Source organism: Carassius auratus, chromosome 45 (genome assembly GCF_003368295.1).
Source record: "Carassius auratus strain Wakin chromosome 45, ASM336829v1, whole genome shotgun sequence".
Taxonomy (NCBI): domain Eukaryota; kingdom Metazoa; phylum Chordata; class Actinopteri; order Cypriniformes; family Cyprinidae; genus Carassius; species Carassius auratus.
The window spans coordinates 9,239,374-9,259,964 of NC_039287.1; the positions used below are offsets into that span (position 1 = coordinate 9,239,374).

General features: G+C 39.2%; 1 protein-coding gene across 3 annotated transcripts in view; it reads right to left on the minus strand.

The window, feature by feature from the left end:
* Window positions 1-20,591, minus strand: part of LOC113063144 (nesprin-1-like) — a 52,878-nt gene that overhangs the window by 15,891 nt on the left and 16,396 nt on the right. For all 3 annotated transcript variants that reach the window (XM_026233344.1, XM_026233343.1, XM_026233342.1), the window contains exons 23-59: window positions 20,390-20,533; window positions 18,690-18,893; window positions 17,278-17,412; window positions 16,807-16,929; window positions 16,568-16,729; window positions 16,077-16,277; window positions 15,198-15,371; window positions 13,691-13,882; window positions 12,838-12,969; window positions 12,585-12,685; window positions 12,326-12,482; window positions 11,828-11,947; window positions 11,561-11,719; window positions 11,250-11,468; window positions 11,048-11,149; window positions 10,837-10,956; window positions 10,527-10,727; window positions 9,619-9,792; window positions 9,379-9,510; window positions 8,773-8,969; window positions 8,524-8,656; window positions 8,252-8,434; window positions 7,989-8,138; window positions 7,707-7,883; window positions 7,372-7,527; window positions 7,073-7,228; window positions 6,703-6,873; window positions 6,464-6,597; window positions 6,201-6,384; window positions 5,872-6,054; window positions 5,256-5,402; window positions 5,018-5,172; window positions 4,778-4,925; window positions 3,011-3,105; window positions 2,697-2,931; window positions 2,410-2,604; window positions 816-941 (exon numbers count right to left, since the gene is read on the minus strand). In XM_026233344.1, the coding sequence (XP_026089129.1) occupies window positions 816-941; window positions 2,410-2,604; window positions 2,697-2,931; window positions 3,011-3,105; window positions 4,778-4,925; window positions 5,018-5,172; window positions 5,256-5,402; window positions 5,872-6,054; window positions 6,201-6,384; window positions 6,464-6,597; window positions 6,703-6,873; window positions 7,073-7,228; window positions 7,372-7,527; window positions 7,707-7,883; window positions 7,989-8,138; window positions 8,252-8,434; window positions 8,524-8,656; window positions 8,773-8,969; window positions 9,379-9,510; window positions 9,619-9,792; window positions 10,527-10,727; window positions 10,837-10,956; window positions 11,048-11,149; window positions 11,250-11,468; window positions 11,561-11,719; window positions 11,828-11,947; window positions 12,326-12,482; window positions 12,585-12,685; window positions 12,838-12,969; window positions 13,691-13,882; window positions 15,198-15,371; window positions 16,077-16,277; window positions 16,568-16,729; window positions 16,807-16,929; window positions 17,278-17,412; window positions 18,690-18,893; window positions 20,390-20,533 (5,877 nt within the window). The remainder of the gene's footprint in view (window positions 1-815; window positions 942-2,409; window positions 2,605-2,696; window positions 2,932-3,010; window positions 3,106-4,777; window positions 4,926-5,017; window positions 5,173-5,255; window positions 5,403-5,871; window positions 6,055-6,200; window positions 6,385-6,463; window positions 6,598-6,702; window positions 6,874-7,072; window positions 7,229-7,371; window positions 7,528-7,706; window positions 7,884-7,988; window positions 8,139-8,251; window positions 8,435-8,523; window positions 8,657-8,772; window positions 8,970-9,378; window positions 9,511-9,618; window positions 9,793-10,526; window positions 10,728-10,836; window positions 10,957-11,047; window positions 11,150-11,249; window positions 11,469-11,560; window positions 11,720-11,827; window positions 11,948-12,325; window positions 12,483-12,584; window positions 12,686-12,837; window positions 12,970-13,690; window positions 13,883-15,197; window positions 15,372-16,076; window positions 16,278-16,567; window positions 16,730-16,806; window positions 16,930-17,277; window positions 17,413-18,689; window positions 18,894-20,389; window positions 20,534-20,591) is intronic.

Consider the following 20,591-nt stretch of genomic DNA (forward strand, 5'->3'; position numbering starts at 1 on the left):
CAACAAATATGTAAGATTTGAAAGAAGAAGAAGAAAAAAGAAATTAAGACGGCTGGTTACATTTATCTAACACAGAATAATATTGACTGCACATATTCTTCCCCTAACACACAGTAACAACTAAACGACCTTAATTGCATTTGTATTGATTTTTGTTGATACTGATATCTCTGCTAGCTTACAGAGTTACACTGTATAAACCTAATATACAGATGGAATGTGACTCACAGATAATAACTGTTGAAAAGACATTAATCACACAATACAAGCTGCCAATACTTTGCTGTTAAAAAAGGGCTTTTTTGCTGCTGCATAAGCACATCTTATTAAACCTCAGCATCTCTGCTAACATGTGGGGTTTAGCATGATTAGCATAGACCTCAACTTCCTTCCCTCAGGCAAAGTCAAAGACATTCTTCCTGACAGTCCAGTTTACAGAGACCAGAGCAGGCTGATTTTACTTTTACACACCTTCTATACTGCAACCCTCTCTGTAACATCACACATGAAAAATCAACCCTCCGTTGCAGATTAAAAATTAATCAGTGTCAGGGAACCACACACACGCACACACACACACACACACACACACACACGCAAGGGTATTATTAATGCAGTGGTTGATAGCAGCAGACTGCTCAAACGAATAATTATCTGTATTATTGAGATATTGTTGCTTTATCACTGCAAATCTGGTCAGGAAATATTGTTGAATGGTTTAGCTCAAGTAATAAGAAAGACTGTCAGATGTTGCTGAAGCAACACGCATCTTGAAGGTCATAGGACACAAAATGAGTCCAATTTAGTTTGTGTACCTTGCAGCGAATCTGTTCTGTGTGCAGCTCCTCATGGTGGTCGGGTAAAGGCACAGAGAGCTTTTGCTTAAAGTCCCTCAGCTTCTCGTGTGATGCAGAAATTCCTTTTTCACACTGATCCCAGTCCTGCACACATAGCCAGAAAAAAAATAATAATTGTGAAATCGTGAAAAAGAGCGGGCATGACTACTCTGCAGCACAGTATAATCTGAACAATATATAAAATTACGTGCAGTACCTTAGAAAGATTTTATTTAGCAATTTTTATGCACTAATACAATGTTTATTACTATATTCGAGGAAAAGTCAGAAGGACTGTTCAGTGATCACCACATTTTTAATCAGGAGCATAATAGATTGGCATATGTAATTAATTCTATATTTAAATCTGGTCAGAGCAAAGGGCCATGGTCCTGAGACACACGAGAGACAGATTTTCATGCAGAGATAAAGCAGTGGAGTACCTTCTATCATATCATCTGAGAAAACAGAGAGATGTGGAAGAGAGAGGAAGAGAGAGACAGAGGCCGAAGAAAAGAGGAGCCATTTTCCTTTTGCAATCCGAAATTGTTGTTTGTGTCCAGTGTGCTGCGTCAAAATGGAGCAGATAACTGCCAGTCCCCGCTGCCCTGCGTTGGCAGCTCGGCACCGCTCAGACACCCTCCCGCGTCCTGCCTCCTATAGAACTCCCGCCTTCAGCTCCCTCTTTCTCCTGCTCTCTCTCTTTCATCCCCTCATACGCACACACGAGACACGTCACACACTCTCTCACTCTCGTTATGCTAGCTCGCCTCTATTTGCTCTGTAAGGTCTGATGCAAAGTCCTTCACTGTCTCTCTTTTCTTTTTGGAAAATAACTTTGAACATGAGATCCATTTATAGGTTCGCAGAATATTTGCTTCATATATTCAATTTTTGTTCTTGAATTATTCAATAATTAGCTAATTTTTTGTATTTCTGATATTTGTAGTTTGAAATTCAAAGTAATGTCCAATTCTTGATTTCACTGAAACAAAATAACCAAACTATATTTAAACACCATACAATCTTACATGCTCCACCAGCTCAAATCTATAGATGTACTATAAAAATCCTAAACTGTACCACATCATAAAAACCACCACAAAACACTTCAACAAATAAATATCCAACAATGCAACAGCATGTCATATATACAGTATACAGTGAGCTGCAAAAGTCTGAGACTATACTGAGGTTACTCAAATAAAATAACAAGCTTTTGAAATTGAAATGAAAATTTGAACATTTTATTTTTAAGTAGGTGTGATAATATAATTAGAAACAAAAAATAAACTTCAATTAAATTAGTAAAAATAACTGCAAAATACAAGCATTTTTAACAGTGGTCTGAGACTTTGATGCAAAAACCAATCAAACACATCCGTCTAAAAGACACCGGTTGTCTAAAGAAATTAACCAACAATTTCAAATAATCAGCCGATACTACTTAAAGATTTGCTAACATTTGGAAATAATGAGCTTCCTCTTTCAGTGATACAAACTATTAAATCTAGCAAATAAGCAACCAGTAAGGGCACCCAAAATGTTTTGTTAACTTTTACTCTTAACTTACCCTTAACAAAGAAAGCAGTTCTTTCTTCCTCTCGTCGAGACGGATGTTAATTTTTCTCCAGTGCTCCTGCATCTCAGTCAGCTCAGTGTGAAGTGAGGCCTCCGTTCTGGCGTCAGCGCACAGGAGGAGATGCCTCCCGGCCTCCACTGTGAGGATGTAGCTGCCCTGTTGCCTCTGGAGCACACGCTCCTTCAGCTGGGTGGAGAAATGTGGACATGCAGGGTACTTTAGGCTATTTGCAGGTGGCCATTATTTCTACTTTAATGTAAATATGGATATACCTGTACCTGTATGTGGTCTAACATGCCTCGAATCTGCTGTAGTGCTACTGTTGCCCCTTGCTGTTGTTCTTCTGGTTCCACTGACACTTCTTGCAGCCAGTGACGCAGTTTCCCAATCAGCTCTGTGTACCGCTGCCACTGCCGAACCAAACTGTCAATAATCCCCCGTCTTTGCCTGGCCCGCCTCACCACACCTTGCCACTGGTTACTAAGCAGTGCTAGTTTCATGCCAAAATCATCCCTATTGGCCAAGAGGACAAAAAAAGAGACTGTCACTATACGTATGAATAGAGGAAATAAAGGAAATAAACAAATGATACCTCTCTTCCACTTGTCCCTGATTCAGGAGCTGATGTCCATCAGTGATGATAGAGTACAGAATTTGTTGTTGGCTAAACATCTCCGCTTGGAAGAGCTATCCATACAAATAAAAAAAACAGTAGAGCAGTTCCATAAAGTAGGTCATCAAACTATGACCCTATGCATTTTAAACTACATATTTTTCTCATTATATCCATCTTATAAAGGTTTCACCAAAAAACTGACACAGAAAAAATGCTGAGGACAAAATTTTCCTAATAATAATAATAAAGTAATGTTTCTTGAGCAGCAAATCAGCATATTAGAATGATTTCTAAAGGATCATGTGACACTGAAGACTGGGGTAATGATGCTGGAAATTCAGCTTTGCCACAGCACAAATAAATAAAAATTTAAGACATATTTAAACAGAAAACAGTTATTTTAAATAGTATTAATGTTTCAAAATATTACATTTTTACTGTATTTCTGATCAAATATATGCATTTTTTTTTCTGCACCCATGTTAACAGATCATTTAGAGCGTTTACACTGTATGCGATTATGTTCTGGCAGTGCGATCCAGTATCAGTTCATCTATTTTTGCTGTGTTGCACACGCTGAACTAAAGTGACAGCGCATTGATTGTGGTAAAAATTAACATGGACTGACATGAAAATGTGGTAATTAAATAGGGTGACCAGATGCGCCGTTCATACGGGACACGTCCCAGCCAGGATTTTAATAATGCCAAAAACATCCGGAGCAGTTTGACCAATAACATGCAAGTATTGTACATAATAGACCAATCGTGGGGCTGTGTGTGAGAAGGTGAGATCTAGAGGGAACGATGGTTGTTCGTTCGATTGACTTGAAGCGTCGCTGGGCACAAATCCAAAAAAAAACAAAGTGTGCCACAATGCTTCAACTCAAACAAACGAACAAACACGTGAAAGCGATTTGAAAGCCATCTGTTCTGCTTTTTATAGCTCTCATGAATGTTACACAACAATTAACCTGCACAGTGCAAATAGCCAAAACCTGGATATTTTAGACAATATTAAAATCCTGGCTGGGACGTGTTCCATATGAATGGTGCAAATGGTCACCCTATAATTAAACTATAAATGCATACAATTAAACTAATAAATATTATTAAATGTAAACACAGTCTGTTAGGCCTATGTTTTAAAATAAAAAGTTGAGAAAGAAAACGCATGTAAAAACGCATCAGAATATTGAATCTGTGCATTCCATCTTAATAGAGAAAACAGAGCAAAAAAAAAAAAAATTATTATTTTTCTATTAATAATAATATAATAATTATTTTATTTTTCTTTCTCATTTAAACATTTGCAATTTTTTGTAGTGAATATGGGGTACAGGATGTGCACATTTCAGCTAAATGTTCATGTTAACGGTTTCGTTGAATATTTTAAGGTATTGGTAATTCTTGTTTTTGGATTTGAAATCAAAATAATGGATAGTTGTGTTTGTGGTAAACAATCGTGGATCATTAGAAGACTTCAAACACATCCTGTATGAAAGTACAATGAGTCCGTGATGCTTCTGCACTGAATGAATGGAGTATGAACAGAGTATGTGTGAACCTGGCATTAGAGACTTTTTTTTTTTTTTCAAAAACACAAAAAAATCTTGTTGACCCCAAACTTTATAGTAATGTCAATGCAGCCTTTTATTTGGTGTGAACAGGCCTTAAGTTAAAGGTTTTCAAAAACAAAACAAAAAAAAGACAGGTATTTTCCTTTTTTTTCATGTATCAGTACCTCATGCTCTCTCTGCTGGTCTAGCAGGCTCTGGTAGTTTCCAGAGATCTCAGCGGCCAGTTTCTCCTCTATTTGGGTAAGAAAGGTCATCCAAGTATCACACTTCTCTGAGAAGCTCTCTCTTTGCAATACCAGGGCTTGCAGTTTACTGCACATACACAGAGATGCAAACAACTGAATATCTCACGCTTCAAGAGAAGAAATTGAAATCTACCATAGATCAACAGTAACCACACATACCTGAATCTCTCAATGGTATGAGCAGAGTTAGATGACCAACTCCTGTTTAAGTTCTGCAGATGCTTGATTTCATTATCGTTGAGGGGAAGCTGATAACCCAACTCATTCAAACGTTCCAGATCAGGAGAAAGACTGCTCAGCTTTAACATTTGGGTCTACAAGCACACATGCATATTAGAAAGTTCAGAAGTGTTTATACAGCCCTATAATTTATAGGCAAATGGTCAACAAATTTCACCTTAAGTTTTTCCATGCGTTCATGAACAGAAGAGATATCTGGAGAACCGACTGGGTCTGGTTCTTTCAGAACCTTCTCAGCTTCTTCTGACCAGTGGCTCAGAGAATGTAACTCCTTACTAAACCTCTCATAGTTCCTCACACCAGCCTTGAGGAAAGGAAGGAGAAAAAAAGACATTTACACTTGTATACAGTCTGAATACAGTCTGGCATCTGTGAAAGTGACAAAACAATAGTCAAAACTATGAAAGAATAGCGTGAAAGTTATTTTATTGAAAACATTCTATTATTCAATTTAAAATATATACTAATATATTTGAAGGTTTGGAATTAATTTATTTATTTATGAAAGAAAATTAATATTTTTATTTAGCAAGGCAGCATAATGTATTAAAATAAAAACAGTTATTTTAAATTGAAAAAATATTTCACACTATTACAGATTTTAATGTATTTTTCATTAGATAATTGCAGCCTTGGTGAGCATCAAAACATCAATTTATTTTACCCAAACTTTTAAACAGCTGTCTATATTTTATTCAAATAAATGTGTGAAAGCTGTATAAATGCTCCGTTTCAATGTCTGTGTGCACAAGGCAAATTCTAATCAGCTGAACCTCTAGAAGAGACTGCTGTCTTTGGAGGGCATGTCCAACTGTTGCTAATCGCTGAGTGAGTGACAGCTGGTCTGTATGGAAGGTTGTCAAGGCAGAGGGGTCCACTTGTTCCCTCAGCTGCTCTGAAAACTCCTCCAGCTGCTGCAGGACAGACTCTATGGATCCCTCAGACGCCATAAGACCCTGCAGAAATACCAGTTTTACAATGAGGAATACGGTGGCCCTTGCAACAAGGCTTTCACAACTGCACAGTTGCCTAAATACTTTTGGGTCGCTAACATAACCCAAGGACAGGCTTCAAAACCCATCATGCATTGATAAATCCACACCTTCACTTCCTGTTCTGTGATGTCCCTGTGGGTGGTGCTCTTGAGTAGCTGTTCAACCTGATCTTCTAGTTTCTGGATGTCAGTGCTGCTCTGAGCATGTAGTGCTTTGTAATGCTGCCACAGCTGCAGCAGGCTCTTACTCCTCCTCAGCTGATCTGAGATCTGTTCCAGCAGCATGTTCCACCTGACAGCAGAACAATGATTTCTGATCACTTTGGACTGATCAGTGTCTTTGTTAGTTCCTGGACTTTTTTGAAAGTCACCTGAGATTTACGTCCCCCAGTGCTGTGTTGAGTGAATCACTCACTGAGGGATGAGAGTCCCTCAACAGCTGTTGCGTTATGGAGCCAAGTTTTCGTAAACTGGTCTCCTGTTTCTCCAGCTCATCTTGTAAACTCTGAGACACACAGAAAGACACAGTGATTTTAGGTTCTTACATATATAATATTTATAATGCGAATAAAAGCTCATTCATGTTTTGCAGTTTGTGGCAGACTAGCACCTCAAGGTTCTCCACTTGAACTTGCACAGCTTCTGAGGAGCCAGTGAGAAGACGCAGACGAGAGACGGTGTAACATCCCTCCATCAGGTAGCCCTGAATCTCCTCATATGCTTGTTTATACAGGCTCCACTGCTCCAGCACTGACCGGAGACTGACCGTCTGCTGCCCGATCTGCAATTACACACAAACATCATTAAGGACTTATAATCAGTGTTTCAGTGAAATTTACGAAATTTCTGATTATCAAACCTGAGTGACAGTAGATATCATGTATGTTTGACTAAGAGTGTCTATAAAAAATGTGTGAACAATATTGTAAAGAAGATTACAAAGCTAGAAGGTTCACCAAAATGCATAAGGTAAAACATACCATGTGATCCAGATTGGCCCAAGACTGGTTTAGACCTTTTAGAGCGTCCATAATAACGGAGCCAGCCTCGCCTTTCTTATCCTGAATTAATAAGCATCCTTTCTCTTCAGCCTTCTCCAGATCCTTCTCTTTCTCCTTTACCAACACTTCCATTTCCTAGCATACACAGACACACTCAGATCAATCGTTAGAATCAAATCACAGAATATTTCCAGATTATCTATGCAATCTTCACTCGTGAATCCACAGTGTACTGTATATTGTGTAGTAGAGCCTAAAAACTATGGTGCAGTACCTACCTGACAATCTTTGAGCGCATTCTGGGCTGAGGAAACATCCTCAATCCTGTGCTTCTTTTTGAGTCTCTCCTCCTGTAAACTAAACCAGGTCTTCAAGGTCTGAACCACGTTCTCATACTCCAACCTGCTTTCAAGCAGACCCTCTAAAACCTGAATCTGTGAAACACAAAAGACACCAGTATGATAATAAAATTAAAGCTAAATGGCATTCAATGGGGTCCAAAAACTTATGATTTTCAGTCTTAGCATTTAATTTGTCCATTTTTTTGCACTGGAGCTGCATGAAATGCACAAATGCTGCTCAATTTGATAATTTTTCTGCATTTATGTCTAACCTTCTCTGTAACAAGTCCCTGCAGTATCTGCCAGCGGCGGTTCATGGCCCCAAGACGCTCAGCAAAGTCTGTTTTGTCACTGCGTTTCCCCTCCACGTCCTGACTGCTGATTTGCAGAACTGACTGATTCACAAAGTCCACCGTCAGCTGCTTACAGGACAGCTCAATCTGAAAACCCTGTTGAGAGGAGTAAATAAAGAAAAAGAGAGATTTGGTGTCTTGACAATGGAGTACAAAAGGACTAATGATATGTGTTATTTTTTTCAGAAATCTTTTTGCTACCTTGTATTTCTGAAGGTACATTTGCACAGCCTTCGATCCCACTGCCCCCATGATCTTCTGCTGGTCCTCTTGGATAACATTCTCCATGAGGGATATCCAGCTCATCAGTTCAGTTATTGCATGCTGGGATGGCAGCTTCTCCATCTGCAGCTGTTGATCACAATATGATTACTCCAATCAGCATAGTCATGTGAGCCTGTTCATTATCTGCATAATGTTCTTTAACTGAGATGAGGCATTGCAATCTGTCCTAGTCATCACACCTGATGTAGTTTCTCCTGGACCACAGGGATACGAGTGAGAAGATCAGCCCACTGTGTGTCTACCTGGGCCAAGTTTGCCCTGAGTGCTGCCGTGTCCACTCTCTTTAACCGGAGCAGCTGATTCCCCTGGCTCTGAACTGAGGCACGCAAAGAAGACTTGGCGTCTACCTCTTTGGAGAATTCCTGCAGATACAGAACCAGTAAAGAGTGTGTCTGTAAAAGTCAAGTGAGACCTAAGGCTTTTTAGCAGGATATTTAATGGACGTTCTTACCAGGAAGGCATGAAGATGGTCTCTGACAGTCTCTAGCTCTTGAGGTACTGTAACAGATTGAGTGCTCCAGAACTCCAGGCGGTCCAGTGCCGAACTCAGCCATTGGCTAAGCTCAGCTGACTCGCTCTGATACCTACCAAAAAGTATGAAGAGACCATGTGATGTCAATAAAGATGTGCATTCGTGGACACAACCACACACAGGTGTTTCTTCTCTCTTTAATGAAGAGAAAGTGAACAGATCACAGACCTGATCCAGTGTTTGAGGGTGGAATCCAGGCGGTGTAGCTCTTTATTGATCTTGGTGGTGGTGCTGAGCCAGTGCTCCCCCAGCTGAGTGAGCTGAATCTCCAACTCAGAGCAGGACACATGTAAAAGCAGCCTCTTTCCATCCTCCAACAACTTATACAACTGCTGCTGCCGCTCAGAGAGACTGGCCTTCAGACGCTACAGAGAGAGAGTGAGATTTAAATTTAGATAGTAGATTTTCTAGCATTCCCAATGTCTACTACCATTCTAAAGTTTGTGGTCAGTAAGACATTTTTTAAAGAAATTAATAATCGTATTCAGCAAAGATGCTTTCAATTGATCAATACTGTCAAGTGCTAGTAAACTAGAGAATAATGTTTCAGACTTGTTTTAAAAACCTTACCAAACAATAATGTAACAATAAATCCTGTTTGCTAATTCATATTACCATTGAATTCCTGAATTGAGTAATTGAATAGGCATTTCGATTTCTAACACACAAACCATGCAATACAGATATAGTATGTAATGTTTATACTGTAAAATGATGTTGTGTGAGTTTCATGGTGTAACCGTATCTAGTGATCTGTGTGTGATGGAGCTGTACCTGATACAGAGTAATTCTATCGCTCAATCTGTCTTCTGTCTCTTCTACCAGGCCTACACTGGGGATGCTGCTTTCCACTGCCTCCAGCTGTCTGTACAGGGTCTGATAGTCACCCACCAACCTGCTCCACCACTGATGCCACAAAACACAAGATATTCACTTCATATGCATGCACTGCACTCATCAGTGTTTAGAAGTTGCATCTTGTATACAAATAACCAAACACAAAGGCACACACACCTCCAGGATGCCCTCCAGCTCCACTCCTCGTTTGTGAGCCTGTTTAAGTACAGCCTGGGCCTGAGCCACAGTCTCTTCCAAGCTCTGGACCTCCCTCTGCACCACCAACCCACTGACCTGCCTGAAGAAGGCCTGTGTAAAGACAACATGCGTCTCTAGCCCCTGGAAGAACTCCTGCAGGAAGAGAAGACCGACAACACGACTGCATGAGACCAGAGTCATCAATATTTGTTTTTCTGTTTTCCTTGAAATGAAATACTATATATTTTATATGTGTAAACTACCATTCAAAGGTTTGGGATCAGTTATATTTTCTAATGTTATGCTCATCAAGGCTCCATTTATTTGATCAAAAATACAGTAAAAATTGTAACATTTTGAAAAATTGTTAACATTTAAATAACTCTTAATATGTTCATATATTTTAAAATGTAATTTATTCCTATGATGGCAAAGCTGAAATTTCATTAACCATTTCTCCAGTCTTCAGTGTCACATGATCCTTTAGAAATCCTTCTAATACGCTGATTTGATGCTCAAGAAACATTCTTATTATTATTGACATGATAATATAATACCTTATCACATTGTTTTTTTAGTATTCTTTAATGAATAGGACTTTAAAAATTACAGCATTTATTTTAAATGTAACAGTCTTGCTGAATAAAAGTACTGGTTTCTTAAAAAAAAAAAATCGTACTGACCCCAAACTTTTGAATGGTAGTGTAAATCTTGTCTATTTTGCCTAATAAACAGATATAATCAGAAATCTTAGATTCTGAATTTTGATAGATTGTTGATAATATTGATAAAAGAGTGACGTATAGTTATTATCATCAGATATTTTCCCACATATGTCCAGACACATATTTATTTAGCAGACCACAAGAACCAAAATTCTGCTGTACCTTGTGTTTATCAAGAAGGATCTGAACCTCAATCACTGATCCCACTTTCATCTTCTGATCAGCAGTCATTTTGTCCTGAGCGGTGTCCAGAAGTTCTGCCAGGTCTTGTAAAGCTCTCTCATACTGAGCCTTCAGAACCAAACCCTGGTTCAGCTCACTCCGCTTGGAGCCCACCATTTCCACCAGCTCTTCATAAGCGTCCTGCACAGGAAAACAAAGGTAAAGTGGGAAGTCAAATGGAAGACAAGAAACCAGTAACTTTGTTTGCTGTTATTAAAGCACACAGCAGGGGAGGGACAGATGTGTGGACCTGTAGTTTCAGCAGTTCTTGAGTCCAGAGCTGGTTGGGCTGCAGTGTCTCTCCTCTGCTCCTCATCTCAGAAACTTTCTGTTCATATTCCCTCAAACTGTCCTCTGCTTCTGCTAGAATCTGTTTACATTGACATTTTGATTAATCCTTTGATTGTTTTGCCTGGGGTCTTATGCAATTATTTCTATGTCATTTCGAATGTGTGTCTGACCTCCATCTGTTTAGAAGCAGGCCGATCCATAACTGCATTCATTTTCTGTAAAAGCTGGTACTTTGAGTCGCTGACTGCAGTAAGCAACAGTCTAAACTCAGTCTGAGGGTAAGACAGACCAAAATGCATATGTGAGAGAAAGAGCAAGAGAGAGAAAAAAACAAAACACTGACTAAAAAATAGATACAGTAACAAACTGTACCTGGAAAACAGAGAGTTCCCGCAGCTTGTCTTTCATAGAGTCACATCTCTGTTCCAGCACTGTGTCCAGCAGCTTCAGTCTCGCCTCCAAACCATCTAACACTTCTTCAACCAAAATGCTTTCTACACTTTCTCCATCCCATAGCTGCTCTGTTCCTCCGAGCACGTCCTGACATTTACACACCTCCTCGTTGACATTCTTAACCTCCTTACTCAAACTCTGAAGAGACGAGACCAGAGATAGAGTCAAAGAGCGTCAATGTTTCTTCTAAAAAATATTTTACGACTCTGGTAAAAATGACTATGTCTGACCTCTAGGTGGTCCAGGTGAGTCTCTGAGTCATCAGAAAGTAATATTGGGCCAGGTACAAGCTCGTTTTCAGCACTGTCCAGCCAGGAGGAAGCTGATGAGACTGCCTCATAGAGAGCTCTCTTCAGAGCATGAGCACGCTTACTGTCAGCGCCACCTGTCTGTGGGGAGGAAATAATAATAAAAAAAGACTAGCTGCTAATAAATCCTTGATACCTAAACATCCTGTTCTTGAAGAATATGTAAATAAAAATATTCAGTGGCAGTACCTGAGACAAGTCCTCCAAATCTTGGCTAAAGCCTCCGAACAGACTTCGGGGTGACAGGATATCCTGACTCAGTTGCTCTCCTCTGAAAACTCCACAGGGGCTGAATAATGGCTGGCATAGCTAAGAGACATGTAACATTATAATTGTGCTCTTGCAAACTATTCTAGCTCAAACTTTGAGAAATAAGGTTTTTTAAATAAAGAGAGTTGTTGGATGCTTAATCGTGGGGGTCTACATTTTGCAAAAAAAAAAAATTTAATCATGAACAAAACGTGAAAGAATCATTAACTTGTTGGTCACAGAACTTATTTTCTGCTATTATCCAAAAGCCAATGGAAAAATTCTGTTGGGTTTTTGTCAAGAGATCCAGGGTTGCTAAAATATGGCATCAATGCAGCCCTCTATTAGTGGAGGAATGGATCAGATATAACAGTGCTTCCTTAAACCCTTCAACATTAAAAACAAAGCTAGGGAACTGTGTTGTAGTTGATTATGTACCGTGTTACTTGGCGTCTGCTCCATTGTGTTTAGTGACAGCTGCAGTTTGTTGTTAAGGTCTTTGCTCAGGTTCTCCCATCTGACTCTCATCTGATCATTTGTGCTCATGTTCTCAGGCCACTGACCATCATCCCCTTCAGAAAGTTCTGCAGGAGTCCTACATAACCAAGAAAGAAGCTCCTTTTGAGTCTGTACTGTATACACTTGTCAATGTCTTTCATATGCAAACACAGAGAATGTACAAGTGAGCAGTACCTACCTCTCTCCATTAGGTGTTGTCCTCTGTGAGAGAATTTCCTCTCCTCTAGATGCCACAGATTGCAGTAACTTCTTCTGTTCACCAAGCTGCTCCTCTAATTCCTGCATTATATGTAATGATGTTGAAGAAAAATCCAAGTCGTTTCTAGCTCATAGAATAACGGAATATTTGTATCTAAAGATGGTGTCAGTATTAGCATATATTATTCTAGTTAAGCTGATTAATATCATGTTATTGCTCAATAGTTGTCTACCCTCTGTCTTTGCACTGTGTCTTGATGCTGTTGGTTGCGCGTGGATCGTGCCTGACTGAGCCAATCCATTATATTGGGGCTCTGAGAGAGAGACGAGTCTGATTCAATGTCCTCCTGCTCCTGAAGTGAGCCCTGATAAATAAAGAGACAGAAAGTTAAAGATATTTAATGTTTAACAAAGCTGCTGTGGTAATCATTCTTGACATTTTTAAATTATAAAAATAAGTAAAAAGTATTTAATAAATTATAAAATATATAATTTATAAAGGTTTGCTAATAAAAAAAATAATAATAATAATAATATATATATATATATATATAAGGTAAAAATGTATGTTTGGTGAAATTATTTTAAAGAAGGTTTCCTCACAATGAACCTAGATACATAGAATTTCCTTGAAACATACACAAACTTACACACACTAAACATTAAAACAGCATTTCACTAATTAGAGGTTAAAGGTCAGTCATGACTGACAATAGGAGATGGACCCAAATCAGCTTGCATAAGGCTTTTACATGTCACCAACATGTCTTATTTAAAAGAGTTTGGCGAAAGATTTCAGACCTCCCCCATAATTTCTAAAAGGTCTTTGTTCCAGATGGATGTTGCTGGAGAGCAATGGAACATCCTTCATAACAACGAGCTTGGCATTCTTCTGTCCTGCTGTCCACAAAGCAACCATTGAGGTGAGGATGTGTTTTTGAGTGTTTTTAGTGGTGTGTGTGCAAACTGTCGTCAGTAACCTCCAATTGTTTTTATACTAAGTATTCAGACCTTTGGCATTTTCTGTCATTGCACAAAATTATAGCTCCTCCAGTTTCTTTGAGAAGTTGAATCAGCATCCCTCACCTGGATGTGAGTCTGTTTGTCTTGGAGAATGCGCTGTAGCTCCACCAGGCTGGATTTGAGGCTGTGCAGTTTGAGGGAGAGCTGCTCAGCATCTCCCCGTGAGCCGGCCTTTCCCTCCATCAGCAAACTCTCACTGTGCACTGACAGCTCAGACAGACACAGCACCTTCTGCTCGATCTCCAGTAACATGTTCTAGACCAGGAACATAAGATCAGAAAACTAAACTGTTTTGATCATTTAGAATTGATTCAGCAGTGTGAATCATATTTTAGGTGCTACTAACAACAAATTAAAATCTTTTAAATAACATTTAATTACATCAAATGAATATAATCTCTATTTGGGATTGGTTAACCTATTCTTTTCAAATTGTTTGATTTCAGAAAAAAATTATTTTCTTCCCATCTTAAGGAACAAAACTCTTAACAAAACTTAAATACAATAAATATTTTAGATGGGTTTACCATAAAGATAAAGTTGTACAGATAAAAAACTAAGTTCACTGTAACTAAATGGATTTGTCTGCTTTCGGATATTCAGATAAATGTAAAAACACAGCAGAAGGTGTCTGAAAAAACAAACAAACAGGAGACGTGTATGCAGTGACTGATAATCTTCTTAAGCTGCTTAACCTAGTCTTTAGACATCTTGATCTTTACCATACTACATGCACACTAGTCCAGAGAAGTTAGCGTAATTCTAAGAAAGAAAATAATCTATAATAATGTTTAATTTTGCAGGGTAGCTGGATCTGAATGCTGGTTCATAGTGGAGAGAGCCAGTGGCATTCAGTGAGGAATGAGCAAAAATTATCAGCAGTAAGCTACAGGTCAGGGCCTTCCTGACTTCTCACAAATAATTTAACTTTCAGGTTAAAGGTTAACTTGATACCAAAAGCACTTTCATCAAAACACAAAAGACACAATCGTGAGTGTGTGTGTGTGTGTATGCATGTGTCTCCTTAAAGAGGAGCAGACATGCTCTGTGGGACATCTCATGACTGCATAGACTAATAGAATGGGACAAAACACACACAGCTAATCAGATTTACTTGCAGCCCACTCTAGTGTCTCCAGACATTATCAGCTAACAGAATCCAATGAATTGACTGTTTATATATCACTGAAAATTGATCATGGTTTTAAATACTTTATTATTTAAAATAAAGGACTGGTTTTTCTAAATTTACACAAGTGCTCAGAAACTATGGTAATATGTAAATTGGTAATCTACAATAAAATGAGATACAATAAACATTTGCATTAGAAAAAATCACCACAGTGCAGATTAACCAAATAAATCAGTATTTTATGAATTATTTGTTTATTGATAAAGCTGTTTCTTTGAAATGAACATGATTGTTAAGTTTTTCATTTCATTCCACCATTGGACACTGTCTGAAAAACAATAATTTCTGTAGTTTTTTAATCAGCTTCCTATGGACCAATATTTTTTAGAATACTGTGGCATGAATATTTTCGTACTTTTCCCAGCCCTAGGCTTTTACCTGGCAGTCAGTCAGCTGTTCCTCCATGTCCATGTCCTGTGGGTGTGGCTGGAGAGAGGAGCTCAGTGTGGCACGTGTGCTGAACAGCCAGCTGTCAAGCTCCTCTGCTTCACTGTGATAACGCTGTAGCGCTTGTTCCTGCCTCTGCTCTTCTAACTGCTCGCTTAATCGCTCCTGCAGGACAGAGAATTAGATTAGGCTTGTCTGTCATTTGGTTTATAAACTGCAATTAGTGGTTACAAGTAGAGAGATGTCCTGATAGTTAAACCAAAAGACTAAAATAATTACTAGGCCACACATGACAATTTGAAACAAGCAGCATCTGCTAAGCAACAGTTCAGTCAGGACCACTCTGTTTGATTAAGATTATCGTAGAGGCCCTGAACATTATTTTGGTGGCAGGTTTTACTTTGAAGGGTTTAGATTCTGAGCAATTCACAACCAAACCTCAGTAAGGTTTGAAACTAACCAAGTCTAATGCAATTACCATAATTATTTATATGCAACAGATTCCATGCAAAAGTGATACATGTCTGTAAATGAGACTTAACAAGATTAAGCAACGATTAGCTGATGCTGATTTCCGTGGACAAGATGTTAAGTGATCATGTACCTGTACAAGGAGGAATTGGGGATGGAGAAGGATAAGCGCATGTCTGTCGACAGACTAAGGCAAGTGTGAGTACTGATGAACTTATATGTCTTATTTTATTGTAGTGGGAGGAGTTTCAATCATCTGATCATCACTAAACTGCGCTTGAGCTCCATTCGTCACTCAAACTACATTACGTAAAATAATCGAAATAACATGCCAAAATCATTTTTTGCTACTATTTATCAGCCATCTCCATTTCTCTGCGTGCTATTATTCCTGCTCACCTCCAGAAGTTGGCGCTTTCCGGAGGCCTTCATGTGGATGGTGGCCATGCGCTCTCCTAGCACAGTGAGGGTTGACTGCAGGGCCAGCTGATCTCCGGAATCTGCCTCCAAACTGTCTTCATCCAACTGTAGCTCTTGGGAGAAGCAGGCCTGCAGTGCACTGATTTCATCCTGGAGCATTAGGATCTCATCCATCAGAGCCTGAAGAACAAACACCAATCAGGAAACTACTTTAATTCAATTCTGGTATCGTTAGTAAGTTTGCTCTAGTTGTAAACTGTAAAAATACATTAAAAGCTAAATGCCATGGAAATGAAGATACTGCTACTTTAAGTAAGAGATTTGTTTTAGACACAGAAGAGGTTTGTAATTTAAAGGGTAACCCTATCCTCTGGCTCGTATCACTAGTCTGGCTGTAAGCTTGAGTTTATGTGTGATCTAGCTGATCTAATTCGGTCATCTTGCTTCATCTGATCCTCTGTCTCTCTCACCTGGTGGGCAGCCATCTGGCTCTCTGGACTCTTGCTTGGCTCCAAGCTTTCATTTAGTGCTTTCTCAATGGATTCCATCTTTGTGGAGACAGATTGCAGGGTCTCCTGATAGTGCTGCTGCCTCTCCAGAGCTTCATATAGGCTCTTCTGCTTCTCATTGATCTGCATATAGATGTATATTAACCAACAGAAAACGTAATTTGGATTTGATAATGTGAGAAGCATCTATGGATATGTACCACATTCTTCAAAGTCTCCCATGAGTGCTGTAGGTCGTCCAGGTTAGCTGAGGCGGCTGACTCCATGCAGGGGTCATACAGGTCTTGGAGTGGGGCTCTGCTTAAAGGACCTCGCCCTGAACACTACGGAAGAAGTGACATCATGAAAGCGTGTGAATGCATGCATAATTAATAAACTAAATCGTGCTGGTCCTCTTAAAATACAATAAAAAAGTAGTGATACTTATGTGGGTTTATGTCTGAATCTTTCAGATGTTGCACTCATACCCAGTTCAAGGTTTTCATTGATCATGGAAACCCTCAGACTAACATTTGTCTCCAAATTAAGAACAGAGCAGTGCCTACTGTTTGAAAGTGATTGGTTTAGTTTAAACTGAGTTAAATTAGGTTAGTGGCTGATCAGGGATAAGTTGATTAAATGTGATAAGGTTGGCAGATGCAAGCAAGGTCTGTGTTAGAGCCACAGGGTACCTGAGAGGTTTCAGTGTTAGGCCCAGGTGATGGCGATCTGCAGGCGGGTGGAGAGGAGACCTCGCTGTTGGTGCCCTCCTCACCAGACTCCTCTGTGACCGGGGAGAGGAGAGTATGGCAACGTCCTGCCGTCATCTGACCATTAAAGAGCCAAAGAGGCATAAGAAGAGAAAGAAAGAGAAAGATACATAAAGGGTGAAACGAGAGTAAAGCACCAAAAGAAGAAGCTAATCAGAGGAAGAATATTAGGGTGCTGGAAAAAGTACACTACCATTCAAGTTTGGGGCTGGTTATATTTTTTTAAAAGTCTCTCATACTCATCAAGGCTGCAATTTATACAGTAAACGGTAATATTATGAAATATCATTGCATTTTAAAAATGTTATGAATTGCTGTGATGGCAAAGCTGAATTTTCAGCAGTCTTTACTCTGCACTGTCACATGATCATTGAGAAAGTATTGTATTATACTGAATTGTGTTCAAGAAACATTATCAAAATATACAAAACAAAAAATAAAAAACAACATAAAAAAACTAATAATAAATGCTTAATATTTTTTGTGGAAACCGTGAAACATTTTTCAAGATTCTTTGATGAACATAAAGTTCAACAGAACAGCGTTTATTAGAAATAGAAATCATTTGTAAAATTAAAATTGTCTTTACTATCACCTTTGATCAGTTGAATGCACATTAAACTATTTAATTTCTTGACCCCAAACTTGCAATAGTGTATGTTTCCATTTGATTCTGACAGGAAGTCCTGATCAAGCAGAAAAGCTGAATAAGACCCTGCAAAGCACTACCCTAGAATTACAGACAGACTACATTTGTTAAGAGTAGCCATGATTAAGCCCTTCACAGACCTCTCGTCATGATAAAGGAATGAACCGGATCAGGAAAATAGTTCAGAGTTTATGCACAGACTCACTGTAAAAATACAATAAGATGGCATACAATAATAAATTGTGCATGCCTGCATAAACTAAAGTAATCTGAACCATCGGAGTGCTCCACCATTAGGCTAAATTTAGATCTAGATACAATGACTGCTAAACTACTGCAAAGCTACACCCCTTTCTCTGTAAGTCAGTAAGGACTGAGCGTCACGGCTGGAGCTGAACTGTTGGAGGTTAATGTGGAATCCAGTCCTGATTATGACTGATGCAATGAAGGGAAACCATACGGCCAAACTAAAGACAACTAATGTTAATTAAGTCAAGGCCATCTAACACCCTGATCCCGTTTCCTCTTTCGGTAACAAACAACAGCAGGAATGCACAATGTAGAAGCATATACAACACTATGGGAGAAATAAGAGACCCATGAGATGCTTGTCTGACAGTGAAAAGAAAAAGAGCAGCAAGCACACCCCGTCCAGCTCTACCATGAGTAAGTATAAATCACTCACCATGACAACAGAGGAGTGTGCCGGTGGGTGTTTGGGTATCTCTTCCTCCTCATCTTCCAGCTCCTCTAACCCATCGGAGAGTCCATCAACCTCACTGACTGTCAGAAGCATGGTAGCATGTTTGGCTTTCACAGTCAACATCTTACACTTGGAGTTCAGTGCCGAGATCTGCTCCTGATATCCTTTTATCTTCAGGGCAAGTTCCTGTCACAATAACACATTACATTATTATTCCACCAAGGTCCACGCAGTTGGTTTAAGTCCCAATATATATGTCCTTAAGTCCCATAGAAGAGGAGTAAAAAGGGGGTTAATGCAGAGAGCGGCACCGGCAAACTGAGCTGAGAAATTCCCACTCTCTGTCTGTTTGCAGTAGAAAAAAACAGCACAGGCGAGCAATCGCTCAGTCAGAGGCTCAGTTTTGAGCTTGTAGCCAATCAGAGCACCGTGGGAGAAGGACGACAAGCCAAGCCTTCAGGAAACGGCCAATGTGATTTGCACAGAGCTCGGCCAACTGGAGAGAGTGGGAGGGGAGAAGAGAGCAGAAGAACACTCCCTCCCCCAAACTGGCCAACTCACACTCATACAAACACAAAGACCTCAGGAACAGGAAATGAGCTCAGTGAGAGGGACTATTCCCCCCTCCTGTTTACTTCTTTTCCTTACTTCCCTTCACTTCTTCTACTTCCACCAATCCCAAAGCTGTTTTCCTGACAAACAAAAGAACTGGAAGTGAGGAAAGGGGCTCACATTACAGATTTTGTTCAGCCCATGGAGTCTCCCTCTCAGATTTCTCACTCCTTATCTGTTATTATTTCACAAACACACACAGACAGGCCAGCCTCTGGTAATGAGGTCAAGTGGGAGAAAGCTCCAGCTGCAGAATAAAACAACCCTGGGTGATAAAGCCACAGCTGCCACCCCAACTGAACTTTTTGGTGTGTTTAAAACTGGCTCTTGGCTTTAGGGCTGCTTGATTTGGGGGCAGCACTAAAAAAATCAATTTGCAATTTTTCTGAAAAAAAAAAAAAAAAAAAAAAAAAAAATTTGATTGTGATTTAAAATGCGATATTTAAAAAAACTCCACATTTACTGTTCTTGTTTGTAGAGCTGCACAATTTACCAAAATATTGTGATTATTATATATTAATATTACTATAAATGCTAAAAAAAGTATTACTTCTAAATAGAAATATTAAACAAAATAAGAAATATTACTATAGTAATATTTCATTGTAAATTGTAAAAAAAATTAAAGAACAACTGTAAAATTATAAAATTAATACTTATGGCTATTTTAATTCCTTCATTCAAATGATAAACGATTTTGGTGAATTTTTGGTGCCGCCCTTCATGTGTGTGAAATGTAAAGGAACAGAGCAAAAGGGCGTGAGAGAAAGAATGAATTTGATGCCACTCAGGACAAAACAAACTGAGGTCAAAGATCAAAGAACTACTTTTACACCCATTGAGAAAATGGTAGGAATTTATGGCCTGACTCATTCCAACCAAATGTAGGTCGACTAGCTAAGCGATATGTTTAGTGATAGCTTAGACAACACACCTGCATTGAATTTTGAGACTGACTGACTGATGCACCAAGCGAGAATGATCATAACATATACCACTGGTTACTTAAAGAAAAATTCACATATATTTGTGAAAATCTAAAAGTATGAAAGGAGGATTTCCCTCCTCACCTCATGATGTTGTATCTGTGTCTGAAGCTCCTGTATGTTTCCTGTAGTAACAGGACGGTCCTGAATAACATGGTGTGCTTCTTCAATTAGTCTCTGTAGGTTCTTGACTTCCTGTTCGTATTTCTCATACTGCACCAAGGCCTCCTGGGGGAATGTGAAGAGAGATCCTAAATGAGCCATTAAAACCACAAGTGGTCTATAT